At 39.2% G+C, this 19328-nt stretch overlaps 1 protein-coding gene across 4 annotated transcripts in view; it reads left to right on the forward strand.

Moving 5' to 3' along the window:
- myo5aa (myosin VAa) overlaps window positions 1-19328 on the forward strand; it is a 58544-nt gene that overhangs the window by 28785 nt on the left and 10431 nt on the right. For 2 of the 4 annotated variants that reach the window (XM_077519803.1, XM_077519804.1), the window contains exons 8-30: window positions 65-172; window positions 1007-1113; window positions 1352-1617; window positions 3040-3121; window positions 3207-3347; window positions 3457-3582; window positions 4079-4162; window positions 6989-7144; window positions 7216-7313; window positions 7409-7495; window positions 8646-8754; window positions 8820-9031; window positions 9126-9282; window positions 10125-10364; window positions 10451-10699; window positions 12316-12409; window positions 13151-13281; window positions 13356-13469; window positions 13568-13702; window positions 13889-13945; window positions 14509-14736; window positions 16152-16252; window positions 18129-18209. In XM_077519803.1, coding sequence (XP_077375929.1) covers window positions 65-172; window positions 1007-1113; window positions 1352-1617; window positions 3040-3121; window positions 3207-3347; window positions 3457-3582; window positions 4079-4162; window positions 6989-7144; window positions 7216-7313; window positions 7409-7495; window positions 8646-8754; window positions 8820-9031; window positions 9126-9282; window positions 10125-10364; window positions 10451-10699; window positions 12316-12409; window positions 13151-13281; window positions 13356-13469; window positions 13568-13702; window positions 13889-13945; window positions 14509-14736; window positions 16152-16252; window positions 18129-18209 — 3163 coding nt within the window. The remainder of the gene's footprint in view (window positions 1-64; window positions 173-1006; window positions 1114-1351; window positions 1618-3039; window positions 3122-3206; window positions 3348-3456; window positions 3583-4078; window positions 4163-6988; window positions 7145-7215; window positions 7314-7408; window positions 7496-8645; window positions 8755-8819; window positions 9032-9125; window positions 9283-10124; window positions 10365-10450; window positions 10700-12315; window positions 12410-13150; window positions 13282-13355; window positions 13470-13567; window positions 13703-13888; window positions 13946-14508; window positions 14737-16151; window positions 16253-18128; window positions 18210-19328) is intronic. The other 2 variants (XM_077519805.1, XM_077519806.1) reach the window with 1 other exon arrangement.

A 19328-nucleotide genomic window follows, 5' to 3' on the forward strand; every position in this document is an offset into this window, starting at 1 on the left:
GATGCTCTTTCGACAGGATCCTGAACGAGTAAAGCTGTCTGAAATGGGCTTCTGTCCTCTTCAGGTAATGCAAACAACTACCTGTACACCCGGCAGGGCGGCAGCCCTGTTATTGATGGGGTGGACGACACCAAGGAGCTCTGCACCACCCGCCATGCCTTCTCCTTGCTTGGTAACTTTTTTTTTTTGTCTGTGTGGAATCCCTAACGGGCTCATTGTGGATTTTCATTCACTACAAAGTAGTGTCGAAGTAGACACTCTAGCCATCCATTTTCTATATCAGCTGTCTTTGGGAGTGACTGAACGGTGAACCTATTGCAGCTGACTTTTGACAAGAGGCTTGTTAATCTATGGATTGGTCTCCTATCACTGATTTTTTTTTTTTTAATAAAAAAAAAAATGGGTGAGAAAAGGGAGGGGAGGGAGGATTTATTTTATTTTTTTTTACCAAAGTCAAAACATTCTTCAAAAAACACTGACAATAAAATTTTTAAATTGATATAATTATTTTCCATGAAACGGGTAAATGGGGAAAATAATCATGGAGAACAGGGGGAAAGATTTGTATTGACTGTAGTTTTAAGTTGTAATATCACCATTTAGCACTAGATGGAAGCCATGGCTTTCTTGCACTTACACTGAGTAATGATTGGCCAATTATAGCTCACCTGTTTTTTGAAATTGAGTTGTCAATTGTTGTTACTTGAGCCCTGAACAGTTGTGATGTCATTTGTAGTTAGCGGCACGTGGCAAAATGGCCGCCTCCCTGAGATGGATAAAAACGGGTAGATTTTGCTGCTTAACTCATATTCCACAAACACAATATTAATCAGGATGCTGTGTTTATACGAGTGCGGCCAAATACAATTTACTATTTTAAAGAAATTGTTTGGGTTGACTTCTTCTTCAATTTTGTTTTTACCTTGAGTGGGCCATTGTAAATTCTGCCCAGTCTGGATGGCTGCTGCATATCGGGTGGAATAACAAAATAATGTTTTCCCCGCAGGTATCAATGAATCATATCAGATGGGATTGTTTCAAGTTCTGGCTGCTATTCTTCATCTGGGAAATGTGGAGATCAAAGACAGAGATTCGGATAGCAGCGTAATTCCTGTGAGGATATCAAATTATTCTATTCATTCATGATGGTTTTTTAACCTCTTCATGATTTGATTTAGTCAATTGATTGGATTAGACATTATACACACACATAAGAATAGATGATTGTATTTGCTTTGGCTTTTGTAGACCCCAAAAGTAAAATAGAAAAATGTAGCTAAATCACATTAGCCATTAGAGCCAGAGGAAGGCATCACGGGGCTAATAGACAATCTTGTCTCCTTTTTTGTAGCCCAAAAATCATCACTTGACCAAATTCTGCGAGCTGGTCGGCGTCACATACGAGGACATGGCTCAGTGGCTGTGCCACAGGAAGTTGAAGACGGCCTCCGAAACCTACATCAAGACCCTCCCTCGGTTGCAGGCCACCAACGCCCGCGATGCCCTTTCCAAGCATATCTACGCCAAACTCTTCAACTGGATCGTGGAACATGTCAACAAGGCGCTCGTCACCAATATGAAACAGCACTCCTTTATCGGCGTCCTCGACATTTATGGGTACGAAATTTCAATGGCCGTAGAATCTTGACATTAACATGCTGCACAAAAAAATCCCATTTACCATATACTATACAGTATAGTGGGTTTTTGTCTGGCTCTTGTCCAAGGTTATTTTAGTTAACGAAAACTACTGAAAAAAATTTAATTCAAAAAACAATTTCATTAACGTAATAGAATAAAAACGAAAATGGTTTTTAAAAAAACGAAAACTAACTGAAACTACATTTCATGTTTACAAAACTAACCATAACAAGAATATCCTTTGCTTTAGTCTTTGGTAATTAATACATGAACCTTTGGAGATGAATTTAAAGACGTTTGAAAGTGTGTCACACAAAAGTGATGTCATCTAGCAGCAGCCAATAGAAAAGCACCTTCAGATGCCTGTGTTTTTATTTAAAGGCGGGATCTTCTGTTTTCACTCAGGAAAATGCGCTATATAAATACAGGATGTATACCCATGAACTTCTCAATCTACACCTCTGGGGCCTCACTGTGAGTGAGTGAGTGAGTGAGTGAGTGAGTGAGTGAGTTAGTGAGTGAGTGAGTGAGGGGAAAAAAATCTGTGCGTGCTGTCAAGTTGCCGAGGGAGTGATGTCATGCGGCGGACAAATTCGCCCGGCCCCGTCTGCCGACAGTGAGTGACACACCCCCTGCCACCCCCCCCCCCCACCCCCCCGCTCTGCGATTGGCTGGAGAGGTAAACAGAAATGTCCCGCTGTTGACAAAACAAACACAAAATGGCAAAATACAGGCTGGGGGGGTGGGCGTTTAGGAAAAAATCACCACCACACATTAACAGAAGCCCAGAGGTGTAGATTAAGAAAGAGTTCATGGGTATACATCCTGTATTTATATAGTGCATTTTCCTGAGTGAAAACGGAAGACCCCGCCTTTAACTGAAATGTAACGCTAGGTAAGAAGTGTGTTACTTTTTTCATGTTACCATGGTGTTTATTAAATATTGCACACAAGTAATGCACATTCAAAAAAAAACAAAAAAAAACTAATACTGAAACTAAAACTAAACATTTTTTTAAATAAGTAAAACTAATAAAATCTAACAGAATGACCCTGAAATCTAATTAAAACTAAGTTTAAAACTAAAATGAAAATTCCAAAACTATAATAACCCTGCTCTCGTCATCTCGCTGGTGAATGTGCTGCTTGCACATTCATCCAGAAGCCCAAAGATGATGATAATGATAATAATAATAATAATAATAATATTTCATCCACTATACTGTATGTTTGTGGAACATACTGTCGACACCACCAGCAAGCCATTTTAATGAGAGTTTCATTTCAAATCCGTTGTGGTGGGGCACACTGGCAAAAACTGGCAAACTGCTGTATTTGCAAATAAGTATTAATTTTATTTGATTTTTTTTCAAACTTTTTTTTTTTTCTGTCTACAAGGTTTGAGACGTTTGAAATCAACAGCTTCGAGCAGTTCTGTATCAACTACGCCAATGAGAAGCTCCAGCAGCAATTCAACATGGTGTGCAGACTGTCTTGAGGTCAAAAGTTTGATGTAAAGCAAGCTGGCATCTAAATGCCCATCGTGTGTGGCTGTGTGAGTGCAGCATGTGTTCAAACTGGAGCAGGAGGAGTACATGAAGGAACAGATCCCATGGACTCTCATTGACTTCTACGACAATCAGCCCTGCATCAACCTCATCGAAGCCAAGATGGGCGTCCTGGACCTGCTGGATGAAGAGTGCAGGGTATATTTTAGCTATAACTTGCATGTATATAATCTCAAATAGAGACATGTCCCAAAACAGTTTGCCTCTGGTTGTGATTGTGATTCATTCATGCCACGTCTTTCCTCAGATGCCAAAAGGCTCAGATGATTCATGGGCTCAGAAGTTGTACAACACCCACCTGAAGTCGTGTTCCCTCTTCGAGAAGCCGCGCATGTCCAACCGCGCCTTCATCATCCAACATTTTGCTGATAAGGTGGACTTGACACGTATTTGCACGCAAAATTTCAACCTTTTCAACCCAAATGCTCAGCTCAGAAGTTTATCTGACCATTTTAGCAGTTTGAATAATTAGTCTCTTTTTAGTAAAGATTTAGGAACAGATTGGCGGCAGCCTCGCTCTTGTGAGCCATTTTTAGAATAGCCGGAGGATTTTTTTCAGTATTATCTCTCACACGCAAAAAAAGCGAAGCGTTAAGAGTGGCTCTTGAAATTCACTTTTGGTGGAACGGAACATTATTGTGTCTGTTTTTAGCCACCACACTATAAGATTACATATAAATGGGTCAAGGACTAACAGGTTTTCCCATAAGGTTCCCAGAGATGAAAATGGAGTCTTATAGATTCATGTGTGGTCAGAAAGTAACGCTTTTTTTCTTTTCTTTTTCTTATTTTCTATATACATTGTACATACATTACAAGTGTCATGTATAGAGTGTAAGTGTCGTGTACACTCTCTTGTACGTGTGCAGGTTGAATATCAGTGTGAAGGTTTCCTCGAGAAGAACAAGGACACGGTGAATGAAGAACAGATCAAGGTGCTCAAGGCCAGCAAGGTATGCTGTACACACGGTAAAGTTGACCTCCATTCGGTTCGGAGGGTCAGTGACGTCTAGTGGCTATATGAACAATTGCATATGAGCCGTAAGCTCGGGTACCTCTGACAGTGGAGAGTAACAGAGTAACATTAAAAGCATTAAAATGCCTTTATTTTATTTGAGTAAACACAGGAAGAAGTTAACATTGCAGGTTTGTGTGCGAGTCTTAGAACAAGATCAGTTTCTAAAAACCTTGCTGCACTGAAAACCTGACTGCTGTTTGTCCTGCACACATTGATGCAGAATGTTGATCCTGCAGCGACTTGCAACTGTTGTCAGTCGACTTCAGACGTCAACAGGAAAGGCCGAATGAGTTACCATGTTTCACACCACCCCAGAGTCACATGCAAACACGTGCATGTTGTCTGCATCAGTGAGACTTAAACAATTAGGATTAAGCCTTAATGAGGCCTTAATGAGATTTAGTTTAATTAGGATTTAAGGTTCTCTGCCAAGCTTATCCCAACAATCTTACTGCGAGTGTGCGCATTTTCGTGGCTCATTGGCTAGAATAATATTAGGATTTATTTTTACACTTCACACGTCGTTGGGTATTTTGTACAAGAGTTGTATCTGTTTTGCAAAGATAATACATGTTTGTAAAGTTTTTGTGAAAAATTTACCCATTACTACCTTTGTACTGGCTAAATGAGATTGTAGCAGTTATACTGAACACAGTAAATCCTATGAATAAGTAAAGGTCAACTTTAATTTGACATAAATAATATATAAATGTTTCCTCAAATATCAACTGTCCCTCTATCTAGCAGAATACAATTTAATTGTCACAGGCATCGTACACATAGGACAAATAATACACTTTCAAATACATTTTAAGTGTACCTCAGTTCATAGATTTCGTTGTTCACAACACTGCATTACATGACTCCTTTTTGCATTTTCACGGCAAGAAAATACATAAAATACAAGAGAAACATTTGTGACAAATCATGATTGAATTCAGTGGAAATTCAATCATCATCCCATCATCTTCGTCACCGGTTTGGCTGTTTTTACTTGCATTTTGTTTCCATGCCGATGATGATGTTTCATCTTAATGTCACCATGTTCTGTTGTCATTGTGTCTCCATGTGTTGTCCACGTTATGTCGGTTCTGTCTTCATCTTGACAACCCTCTTCCCTCCCCACCCGTCAGCAGAAGGTAAACGGAGACGTTCACGCAACGCCGATCTGCCTCTGGCTCTTTCTTTTATCTTCTCTTTCACTCGCCGACTTATTCGCTCTAACAGCACCGGGTCATTGAGTTTGGTTTTGTGCTGTTGTTTTCTGCATGGGGAGCACAAGAGGCACTGACAGTTTAAAAATAAAGCATGAACGGACAGAAATGACGCAACCCGGGAAGTAGTGATGTTGTGAGACGTTTCTTTTGTTTTTTTTTGTGTATTGACAATGGAAAGAGGGACGCAGTACAGAGGAGGACATTTCAGTTCATTTCTGCATGCCATACTAAAAGCATATACAGGTGCATCTCAGTTTATTTGAATATTGTGGAAAACTTCATTTATTTCAGTACAGTTGTATAGGAACCAAGCCTTGCTGCAAATAGTACACATTTGTGAATCATTGAGGCCCCCATCTAGAAAGGAGTTTGATATTTTGAAAAATGACACGAGATACAGACAAAAGGATCATAAAGCATCAGTACCATGTATCTAGAATGTATACAATCAAGAACCCATGGTACATAAACAATTGTATTTAGTAATTAAATTATTCGGCACAAACCAACCACCTTCACATGAGGCTTCTTAATAGTATTATTAGCTAGCATACTAACCTAAATAACATGCTCGCACAAACTGGTAAAATCAAAATGATTTCTCATAGAAATTAGGTAGGAATTGGCTTTCTGAATGCAATTATATCATATTTATGATGAATGTGTATAATATGTGGTTCACTTTTTTGAATTCCTGAAATAAATTAACTTATCTATGAAATTCTTATTTAATGTGATGCACCTGTACATTATGGTATACATGAAGCTAATCATGTCATAATCTCATAACTTACATTATGGTTTTTGGCTTTCTATAACAATGACTGACTGACTGACTGACTGAATGTTTATTGTTTCTTTTTTTTTTTCTTTCTTTTTTTAACAAACACTAATCTACAAATCATTGCTACATATTCTAAAAGTAGGATCTGCACAATTGAAAATTCTTAAATATTGCATTCTAATCCCCTAAGTATGAAAATTAGTTTGCACATTGCCAGACTGTTTATAACTGCAGTGGAACCTGAGACGTCAGTCACAATCAAGGGGAATCAACATTTTAGCATTAACTGTTAATGCTGACCAACTAACATACAGTGTAAATGGATATTAATCTCCAAATATCAAAACAAGTTAGCACACGTGACGAGTGTGTTCCATGGTGAGGTTTGGAAGCCAACAAAAGAATGCTGCTGTTCTGTTATTCTTTGACATTTAAAATATTGAAGGGAGCAACCAGCACATAGACATGTTAGGTTACTAATCTACCAGTAAAGTTTCTTTTACAGTTCTATGGTTGTCATTTCCTTTTTGCCATCACATGTACCATTCCATTACAAAAAGTATCAATAAAAAAAACAAAGGAAAAACAAAACACACTTGTGGATTTAATGATATATTTTTTAAATGTTCGAAACTGGAAAACTTTTGATGGTTGCATTATTTGAGGTTCCACTGTACATTTAGCGCGTTATCCAGAATGAAATCCGTCTTAACCCTAAAGCTCGATCGGCGTCCTAACTGTATTTGGATGCTGTACGCAGTTTGCCCTGCTGGTGGAGCTGTTCCAGGATGAGGGGCTAGCCACCAGCCCCACCGGTCAGGCCCCCGGGACGGGAGGCAGGACCCGTCTCAGCGTTAAACCAGACAAGAGCCGCGACACCAGCAGCAAGGAGCACAAGAAGACCGTCGGCTGCCAGGTTTGATACCTACTTACAATTCAGACTTGTTTCCCACAAGCAGCGTAACTCCGGATTCTTCTTTCTTGCAGTTCCGTAACTCCCTTCAAATGCTCATGGAAACCTTGAACGCCACCACTCCACACTACGTCCGCTGTATCAAACCCAACGACTTCAAACAGGCCTTCTCGTGAGTCACTCCCTGCCTCACATCAATGAAAACCAACAAAGCAAACCTTTGTTGTTGTTGTTTTTTTTAAATCTTTGAATTGTTATGATTGGCAGGTTTGACCCGAAGCGAGCGGTGCAGCAGCTGAGAGCTTGTGGCGTTCTGGAGACAATCCGCATCTCTGCTGCAGGTTTCCCATCCAGGTACCGAAAATCTCAGCGAACTCCCTTGGTCGGTTGCACATTGGAGTGCAACTGCAAGGTTGTTATCGAAAGAATATGATATGCAATCCACGGGGAGTTGAGCTACATTCACATTCTGGCACAACTCTTAAGGGCAGCAATATTCTGTTATTGGATTACTGGCATGAAGGCAGCAATTCAATGAAACTCCACTTCATAAAAATGTTTGGAAAACTATTTTAACTGACCGTATTACCAAAGCGTCACCACTGTTCCTTTTAAAAAAAAGTTTGGCATTTGGTTTTCTAAAAATAGGGCTCAAATTATTCTTGTAATTGCATTTGAAATACTATTAATTTACCACTCACAACTACTAAGAGTGTGTGCAACATAGGACCAAAAGTTCCTCTCCATGAACTAGCCAATATACGGAAATGTAGAGCTGCCAATGTGGAGTAAACATTTTTGGTTGGAGAGTATGTTCGAACATACTCGCAAATATGTTCGAACGTACTTGCAAATATGTTCGAACATACTCGCAAATACGTTCAAACATACTCGCAAATATGTTCGAATGTACATGTAGGCTACATGCTACAAAGTTAGCATATCTACCCATAATGCCATGGGGTATTATTTGCGCATGCGCGAGTGAAAACAAAATCCCATTTTTTAGGCAGAGTGTTTATTCGTAACTTTTACGATTTATTATGTCTGCTGTACATGATTTAGGTTAGTCATTTTTTTCACTCACACATGTGCAAATAATACCCCATGGCAGTATGGGAAGTTATGCTAACTTTGTAGCATGTAGCCTATAAGTACGTTCAAACATATTTGCGACTATGTCCGAACATACTCGACAGCCAAAAATGTTTACTCCACATTGGCAGCTCTACGCTTCCGTATCAATGAACCTCATTTGGGTACTATGAAAAATGTTTGAATATTAAATGCATTATTTGTATTGAACTGTACTTAGAGTAAGTTATGTATAACTGAACTATACTTAAAACCGTAAAAAAGTCCTGTATAAGATTTTAGATGTGCTTTAATCATATATGTATGATTGTATTGCATGTTTTAAATGTTATTTACCTGTATATTGAATTTGGTGACTATTTTGCATTGCAATGTTTGCCTAATAATTCCATGTGTATGCACACTTCAGATGGACATACCAGGAGTTCTTCAGCCGATACAGAGTGCTGATGAAGCAGAAGGATGTTCTCCCTGACAAGAAGTTGACATGCAGGAATGTCCTAGAGAAGCTAGTGCAGGTCTGCAAACTTTTCCTCTTCTCAAAACAGCTTTGTGATGTCTAACCGCTCGCTTCTTCCGCCAGGATCAGGATAAATACCAGTTTGGTAAGACCAAGATCTTCTTCAGGGCCGGCCAGGTGGCCTACCTCGAAAAGCTGCGCGCCGACAAGCTGCGCGCCGCCTGCATCCGCATCCAGAAAACCATCCGCTGCTGGCTGGCGCGCAAGAAGTACCTGCGCATGCGCGACGCCGCCATCACCGTCCAGAGGTTCACCAGAGGATACCAGGCTCGCTGGTGGGTGACACACACCTGATCACACATAACTGCTTCCAGAACTTGTAATATTAACATCATTCCTAATCTCCAATTGGTCTTCTCTTGTCTTCAGTTTGGCGAAGTTCATGCGTCGCACACAAGCCGCCACCGTCATCCAGAAGTACCAGAGGATGTACGTGGCCAGGAAACGTTACAGGCAGAAGCAGGCGGCCGCTTTGGCCATACAGACGATCCTCAGAGCTTACATGGCCCGCCAGAAGTACCAGGCGGTAAGGCAAACACACACAAGAACATACATATTTTCAGATTTGTGTTTTTAATGTCATACCACAGCATCTCAATTGGATTTAAAGGGGAATCAACTAAAAAAAAAATATTGACAAAAATATGTTCTCTGAAGCCCCACTAGTCTAAATCTGTTATTCTGGTTATTTTTTGTGTTAGTGGAATATGAGTAAGCAGTAAAAATCAGCAGTTTTTATCAATATCAGAAGGCGGCCATTTTGCCACTTGCTGTCAACTAAAGATGACATCAGCTGCTTAAGTCTGAGGAAACAACCAATCAAAGCTCAGCTTCAGAAAACAGGTAAACTGTGATTGGTAGTTGCCTGAGCCCTGAGCAATTGTGATGTCATCTTCACTCAAGCAAGCGGCAAAATAGTCGCCCCTGAGATGGATAAACACAGCTGGATTTTGCTGCATAACTCATATACCACAAATGTGATATTAATCCGAATGTCATGTTTAGACTAGTGAGGTCACATCATCATTGTCAAGAAATGTTTAAGGCTGACTTCCCCTTTAAATCAAGACTTTCACTTGGCCACTCCAAACCCTTTATTTTTATTTTATTTGTTTTTTCATATAATTAATTTTGTCATATTGGGCCAGATAGATTTTTATTTTTTTTTCCTATTAATGCATAAAATCATTGTTTCACATGCCTGGATGTATTTTGAAACTGTATGGTTATAATAACTACATGCACAGAAACTTTCGGCATCTTTCATGCCTACGCACTTTGTAGCATTCTGCTTCTGACACTACCTGGGGCAGCATATAGCAAATCTAAATATTTTCCTTCTTTCTTCTCGTGTGCCGGCGTCTATAGCTTCTGCGCGAGCACAAGGCGGTGCTCATCCAGAAACGCGTGCGCGGCTGGCTGGCTCGATGCTGGTACAAGCGCTGCCTGAGCTCCATCGTGTACCTGCAGTGCTGCATCCGCAGGATGAGGGCCAGGCGCGAGCTGAAGAAGCTGAAGATCGAGGCCCGCTCGGTGGAGCATTTCAAGAAGCTCAACAAGGGAATGGAGAACAAGATCATGCAGCTGCAGAGGAAGATCGACGAGCAGGTCGCTGTCATCGTCTCACCCCAGCTTTTGTCTTTTTTTGCGCGTGTTTGTCTATCATTGGGGCTGACTTCCATCTACCCCACCAGACCAAAGAGAACAAGTCGGTCAACGAGAGGCTGGCGGGCTTGGAGAACACGTACACGACGGAGAGCGAGCGGCTCCGCGGGGAGCTGGGCCGCCTGCGAGGCGTGGAGGAGGAGGCCAGGTGCAAAGGCAACCAGGTCAACTGTCTCCTGGAGGAGCTGGAGAAGCTGAAAAAGGAGCTGAGCACCACACAGCAGGAGAAGAAGACCATCGAGGACTGGGCGCAGTCGTACAGGGGCGAAATGGAGAAAGTACGTTGAAATAGTCACACCCCATGCACCACATTCGATTCACAATTTTTAGGTTCATGACTAAGAAATGTTTGGTTGTTTTATTAATTTCTCCAATAGTCTAATTATTTCAAGATATTGATATTGGCTATTTTTTTTGGTCAATAGACTCTCTACATTAGTATCAATAGATGGTGATGTATAATAATACACCAAAGGCAAATATGTTTTCCTTCAATTTAGTCTACACAGAGAAGCAGGGGGCATTGGGCACGGAGTTGCCCCCATGCAGGTGATCACACAATATTGTGCTCGTGTTTTAGCATCCCAACTTTTTCAGGTCATAATATTCAGACATTGAGACAATTGTCATGTTTTTGACCACCAAAACCAACCCAATGGATTAGCAATAAAACAAACTGTTTTCACTGCAGACTTTCAGCTTCAGTTTGAGGGTGTTTACATCCAAATCAGATGACTGGTGTACGTATTACAACGGTTTCGATATGTGCCACGTTTATAATAATAATAATAATAATAATAATAATAATAATAATAATGAACGTTTAAATATTTTTGCTGCAAATCTTTTGCATTCTTTGCAGTTAAAGGGATACTTTACTTATTTAGCCATTTTTAGGAGTCAAACATTAATATTTTGCCTATAATAAATTTTTATATTTTCCTTATTTTTCATGTACAATTAGTACCTTTAAAAACACATTTGGCAACTTGCTGTGGACTGAAAATGACATCACAAGGGCTCAGGTGACCAATCACAGCACAGCTTGTGAATGTCACATGACCAAACCTAGAAAACAGGTGAGCTGTGATTGGTTACCTGAGCCCTTGTGATGTCAGTTTCAGGCGACAGCAAGTTGCGAAATGTGTTTTTAAAGGAACTAATTGTACGTGAAAAATAATGAAAGTATCAAATTAATTATAGACAAAATATTAACTTTTTATTACTATAATGGGCTAAATAAGTGAAGTATCGCTTTAAAGCACTTCTTGTTCATTTCATTTGAAATCCATTGTGGTGGTGCTTAGGGCCAAAAAGATGAGACTTGTTTCAATGTCCCAATATTTATGGACCTGGCTGAATATGTTGTCTTTTCAGTCAGCATCCATCCTAGATGTTGTTAAGCCCAGTCAAGTAGGACCACTAAGTAGAAATTGTGCAGCAGAGTAGTTTTTATGGCTTCAGGCCCAGATTTAGTTTCAGAGCAAGAAACCAACTGATTTTGAAGACGTTAGATCACTTTCATTAATTACATTTTTGAATACTTAACTCTCCACACTAAGATAATGCAAATAAAATGTGTGCATTATCACTCTCATCATATCTTATGCCATTATAATATATTACGGTCTGAAACATAATAAAAATATAGAAACGTATGGCCCTTCCTGTATCAGTATGAAAATTATCATTTCCTTTCTCCACTAATTGGCTTTGACAAGTCACTTATGACAAATATGGTTCCTTGCTCTATATCGAGGCTTTTAAACAAGAGTATTATTGAAGCTTGCAGTAATGTATTATAGACATCAACTAATAAAATATAGTTTTATGTCATTGGGCGTTCTCTTAAAACAGACACAATGATATAATTTCTCCATATTTTGTGTGTTAGATGGTATCAGAACTGAAGGACCAGAACGGCTTGCTGAAGAAAGAGAAAGACGACTTGAACAGGTTGATTCAGGAACAGAATCAGCAGATGACAGGTGAGTTTTAGAGGGTGTGCAACATGCGGCCCGTGGGCCACAGATGGCATTTCATTCATCCCACAAACTCAAAATATCTAATCATTTACAAGGTTCCCCACATATTGGGGGACACCTTAACAAGAAGTGGAGAAGACAAGAGGTGGCAAGATTACGCTGCTCTACGCTTCAAGTACAGATTAAAAAAAAACACTTTCCCACTTTCCACGCCATACAAACAACTGATTGGCATTAGCTGCTCTCTGATACTGCTCAGTAGCGCACTTGGTATAGTGCGTTGTTCAGTACCCAGGAGGACGCGGGTTCGAATCCCCCCTCTGACTGTACATTGCAAATATATCCAGGGCCATTATGCTAAAGGATATACAAGTATCCCAACTGAATATCATATCAGGAATTGTAAATTTGTGTTTGTCATTTAACTGCAAGTTACTAATTAATAATTACTAGTAATACTACTACTATTTCTACTACTACTACTATTACTAGTAATTCATAGTTAATTATTTTGTAATTATTTCCTTCATTAGCATTCAGCTATTATCATTTAGCTTAGCATTTAGCTATTCGCATTCAGCTTTCAGCATTCCCACACAATTTCTTCAGAAATTGCACTTAGTCTAGTTTATTCTGATCTACTTAAGGTCAATAAAAAAGCTTGTATTTCATTACTTCCTTCCAGTAGAACTTGAACTAAATCTACCATCACTTGAACGTTGTTACGCGTTTGGCTTCTTCCAGAGAAAATGGCCCGTGCAATTGCCGCAGAGACTCAACAATTGGAGACGGATCTGAACGAAGAGCGCTCTCGATACCAGAATCTCCTGACAGAACACCTTCGCCTCGAGGAGAAATACGACGACCTCAAAGAAGTGTGTGACACACTTTTTATGTTTGCTGTTGTTGTTTTTTTCTCTTTCCCCACTCACTTCGTTTTTTTTTTAAGTATTATTCCAAGCCTGGCCACAGGAGAACAGATTCCACCCACAGCAGCAACGAGTCCGAGTACACCTACAAGTCCGAGTTCGGCGAATCGGAAGACGGTTCACAGGCCGCAGAGGTACGCTGCTTGTCTTCGGACAAGTCTTGTTGATTTACTTGCTGCATTTCCAGAATCTCATGTAAGCATAAGTTGACATTTAATGGCTCTTGTTTCAGGATTTGACTCGAGGAATGGATACCTCGCTCACGCTCAAACTGCAGAAGCGACTCACGGAGCTGGAGCAAGAAAAGCAGTCGCTGCGCAATGAGCTGGAAAACAAGGAGGAGCAGTTTCAGAGGGCCCGGGCCAGGGTACAACCGTCTTAATCTTATAATGAAAGCATTACTACTTTGCGCCCGATGAATATACACTGTCACGAACCAATTGGTCAAGTCAAGTTTATTTATATAGCCCTTAATCACACAAGAGTCTGAAAGGGCTTCACATGCCCATATATGTAATAATAATAAAGGTTGTACTTGTGCTCCTTGTCTTAGGATGAATCTGAGTTCAAAAAGGCGCGTGGGGCAGAGTTGGAGTACGAGTCCCTCAAGGTGAGTTGTTTAAATGCTTACTTAAAGGGTCTGCCGGATTCACTCAGGAAAATGCACTTTTTAAATACAGGATGTACGCACTAACTTGCTCTCAGTCTACACATCTGTGTTTATGTTAATCTTTGGTGGGGATTTTGTCCTAAACCCCCACCCCCCCAAGGCTGTATTTTGCCATTTTGTGTTTGTTTTGCGTGCTTTCAAATTGCCGCGGGAGTGATGTCACGCAGCCGACACTTTCGAACCCCCCCCCCCCGCCCCCCCCCCCCCCCCCCCCCGCGCTCTACGATTGGCTGGAGGGGTGTAAACACTGTCTTTCCACAGAAACGTCCCGCTGTTTACAAAACAAACACAAAATGGCAAAATACAGGCTGGGTGCGGTGGGGGTTTAGGACGAAATCACCACCAAAGATTAACATAAACACAGATGTGTAGACTGAGAGAAAGTAAAGTGTGTACATCCTGTATTTAAAAAGTGCATTTTCCTGAGTGAATCCGGCAGACAGCCCCTTTAAACTTTCTATGTGCATCTTGTTTACTTACGGTATAACACTCTCGGCTCTTAGCGTCAGGAACTGGAGTCTGAGAACAAGAAGCTGAAGCACGACCTGGCCGAGATGAGGAAAAGCCTGCTGGGCGGCGCCGCATCGAGCGCCGGTGCACCGGGCTCGCCGGCCTACAAGGTGCTCCTGGATCAGCTCAACTCCTCATGCGAGGAGCTGGAGGTGCGCAAGGAGGAGGTGCTGATCTTGCGCTCGCAGCTGGTCAGCCAAAAAGAAGCCATGCAGCACAAGGTACACATGATGTTGTTGAGTTGATCTGCCACGTCACGTTTACATGTACCGTACTAATGCGTACTCAACTCACCTGTGTCAGCTGTTTGTCTGATCATTCGTATATCCGCTTCATTAGGTACACCTAATCAAGACAAAGGAGAAGTTATTTGGGTTGCAGTTTGCAATGTTGGAGAGCTGCTTTCAAGTTCAATGCTTGTATTACATACTTATATTGATTAGTATAAAGTATGACTGAATAGTTAAATATTTGTAAATATCAGTATTACTGTAGCGAATAACTGTTTTAAGTAGTATATAATATATTATCCATTTAAATGTAATTAATTTTTTTAATGCAATAATAAAATAAGTGTCAATTATATTGATATAATAAATGGGGAAAAACACATATAAATACATCTTGCGGTCCATTTTCCAATAGCATCTCATTAGATTGTGATGGTGTACTTAATGTATGTTTGGCTCTCATGTCTTATACTCCTCCTCATGTCTGTGAACTTCCTCATGAGCTGTCATGTGTTTTGAATGTTACGCCCTCAGTGTCTAACGCTCCTGTCTCTACCTTCTCTCCTCCATCCACGCTTTCCCACAGGATGAGAAGGTATTGTTAAAGCACCACTTCCCCTGCATGAATGTTACATTACAATATGTTACGTTATGTATGAAATAGGGATGTCACGATAACGACAATATCGTGATATTAAAACTCCCACAATACAGTATATCGTTGTCATGTCACGATATTAAAAGCAGCACATCTGTTAAAAAAGTCGGGTTGATTTATATTTGTGCAGTACTAGCACCCTCTATTGGCTAGTTTTTTCGTGCAGTTTAATTTTCATACGGCATGTTTTGGCCCTTCTATGTTTAAAATCCACGCTCGAGTCAATATGTGCAGGAAGGAACTCAATGTGTGCTTGCATTAGCAAGTGCCTCAATATATAATATTTATAATATATTTTTTTATGTGCTGTAATGTACAAAAGCACAATACAGTTTTGTTTTGTTTTTTGTTAAGTATGAGCTATTTTTTTATCCCCAATATTGTGGCCTTTTTTTGTATCGCCAACCTCCTCCCCATAATTATCGTATCGTGACCTTCATATCATGATAATACCGTATCGTGATGTTTGGATATCGTTACATCCCTAATATGAAAGCCTCCTTCCAGTAAAGGACTTTAGTCTGGTCCATTCAACTCGATACATAACCACAGATTTCGAGGACGTTTGGACACAGTTTTACATCTCATGTTTACACAGTGGTGCTGTTATAATTTTTTTTTAATTAGTCTGAGCCATTTGTGACAATGCATTTTTGATACTGGTAATTCTTATATAATATCTACAGTATGTGACAACAAACTATTTCTACCAACTTTAACAATATTCCTTCTTTCTTGGCTGATACAGGAGACCATGACAGAAGTTGCTGTCCACGTGGAGGACATTTCCAAACTGAAGGACGCTGATGAACTCAAACAAGCCTACATCGGCCTCAAAGACACAAACAGGTACTGCCCCCCCCCTCTTTCAGCATTGGATTCTTCCAACCCTCCATACCGTTCGGTTCAGTTGCTTACGACTGAATGCCAACTTGTCCCGTGCAGATCTCCCGGGTTTGCGTGTAAGTGGCTAGAGGTCAGACATCTGCTAAGTAGGCTCAGGTAACAGATGAGGTGGTCCATGCATCGTGGTAGGCGAGCATGCATGGCCGCGTGGCAAGAGTGAATCCTCGTACTCACTGATTCCACACCATGAAGACTCTCTTTCTTGTGTAGCCGTCCTTAACAGCATGCCCGAGTATATTTTACTGATGATGTTGTTTTCCAGCTTCCAAATAGCTTTATTACGAGTTCATGAAGGCAGTGACACATCTGGGCATTGACGTGACGTCCTTATTACTAACTTTGCAACAAGTTGAACACTGTAAGAGTTATCAGACTCACTCATGGAATGTTTTGCATGGAAACCTCCTTGTTTCTGTTTCACGCAAAGCTCCGTTTGATTCATACAAGCCAAATATTGTTCATAGCAATGCACTCAACAACATGAAGTACACCAGCATTATCTAATCAAATCCAATTCAAGAGCTATATAAAAAAAATCTAGATTTATTTTTATATTTTAGTTAGCTTGGAAGCAAATCCATCAAAATATTATATGCAATATTTTTGGTAGAGATTTTGTATTGGACCTCATTGGATTGTGCAGGTGTACCTAATGTTGTCTGTCAAGCATGTTGTCCACTCTTACTTATTACTTATTAATTTACCAATGTCATGCTTTCTTTGTGATAACCATATTTTTACACAGTGGTCTGTGCTAAAATATGCAACAGTGTGCATCCCTCATTTTCTTTCTTTCAATTTGTTTTTTTAACTTTTTTTTTTTTCCACTGATTGTCACCTTCTTTAGTCAAACTCCAACTAACTTACCTACAACCTACAAACAAACTGCATCATGTGGATGTTAATATTGAAATAACATCTGTATAATAATATCAAATAATTTCCTTAAATAAGCACATAACTTCAAATTAACAACTCCTTGTTACCCCTCACGAGGAAATTTTGTAGATTTTTTTTTTTAAATAATAAAACAATAATAAAAGTTTTTTAAAAAAATGCAGTATTAGACACAAAAAACAAATGATAAACACATGAATAACAAATAATAAACACACTTTACAAATAATAAATGTATTTAATATAAATTTAGAAAATACAGTATACTCAAATAAGACAAATATTTTATATACATTATATTTACCTGTTTTTTAATGTTATATATTTTATTACTGTTACTATAAAACAAAAGAATCATCCATGTGTTGTGAAAGGTATCTTTGCAAAATGTTATTAATTCAATTAGCTATTTTAATAACTATTGTAATGAAAAACAAGTTTAAAATGTGTTTAAGATGATTTTTTTCACTTTTATTAATTAATTCTGACCAATTTGGTCAAATTGCCTTCTTGATATTGATCAATTATCATATTGTACAGCGGTACTGGTGTAATACAATATTTTCTGAATACTGTACATCATTTAACATATAACACCAAATTATTTCATGAAATAATTGAACACAGTTCATTGTAATTATTTTAGTTTGAAATAAAAAGTATTTAAAAAAATAATAGAGAATTATGAAATGCATTGCATTCTCGTCCTTGTTTCTTCTGAGAAATTAATTTGCCTTTAAGTAGTGAACGGAATCGCAGTCGCACAAAATTGTACTTTTTAAAATGAAGTCAATGTAGTCACAATAGTGAAATCATAATCCTAACACCATCTGTCCCCCAATCACCCTCCCTGCATGTTTTCATGTGTTCATTGTGCTTTTCATGTTCCCTTTTTGTTCCTTTCGTGTTGTGTGTCGGTCAGATCGGCTGCTCCAGACTTCCAAAAGCTGAATGAGGACGGGGAGCTGTGGCTGGTTAATCAGGGCTTAAAGGAGACTGTCAGGTGTAACTGTGTGACCTTTCTGCATGTCATTGATCATTCTGGGATAGAATAATGCACGTACAATCATCCTTTCACATCTTCTTTATTTGCTTCCTTTCCTATTAAGGACACTATTTTTTTTTTCCCGTTTGAAATATTTAAGATTGCTTGTATGTTTTGAGGCCAAATGAGCTGCACAAGGACACCACAGACCACATGTTCATTTACTCCATTATATTTTCGGCAACGCCATGTTGTTGCTCACGGTTACTTTGTTGCAATGAGTCTTTGTATTACAAATCTCTAAATCAGGTGTGTCAAACATACGCCGGATCAGGCCCGCAAAATGGTTTAATCCGGCCTGTGAGATGATTTTGTAAAGTAAAAAAAAAAATTTTAAATTTAATGTTGAACTAATTAATCAACCAGCCACAATCAAAACATAAATTTGTAATTTCACAAGCAGTCCTCAGATGAGCAATGCAACTTGTACGTCGTACAATCGTCCGGGATGTCATTTTACACACAACTTAAAGTATTTTTTATTATTATTATTATTATTATTATTATTATTTTAAATCATAGACCAACAAACGTGTTAAATACTAAAAAAAAATCAATTACTGTACTAGTAAGGATTAGCGTCCTTTTAACGTCATTAGCTGTGCCACACAATGCATTCTGGGAACAATATATATGCAAAACAGGTGGATTAACACATCTGGAACGTATACCAGCAAAGTGTTGCCGCGTTCCATTTGCATTTGTGTTATTTTTCGCAACAATATAATTACAATTGAGCTCCGTAATTTAGGGCTGGTCCACAAAAATCTGCGTAGAAATGACGGCAATCTGCTTGATATCGTTTTCAACTTTAAACATTTCATTTATGACATATTTTCTCGTAGTTCATCAAATTTTTTTGTGTGCGTGCATAAGTACGCATCTCTGTGTATTTGATACTGATTTAGTCCAATAGTGGAGAAATAAAAACAAGGATTTGATTTGGCTGAATATCAGGTGGTAACAAAAAAAAAAAAAAAAAAGTCCATCTGAAGTCATCTTGAACTGATTTTACTTCTCTCGTCACACCTGGAGTCTAACTTCTCTTTTCCCATCCGTGTTGTGTTGTTTCCCCCT

Source organism: Festucalex cinctus, chromosome 4 (assembly GCF_051991245.1).
Source record: "Festucalex cinctus isolate MCC-2025b chromosome 4, RoL_Fcin_1.0, whole genome shotgun sequence".
Lineage (NCBI taxonomy): Eukaryota > Metazoa > Chordata > Actinopteri > Syngnathiformes > Syngnathidae > Festucalex > Festucalex cinctus.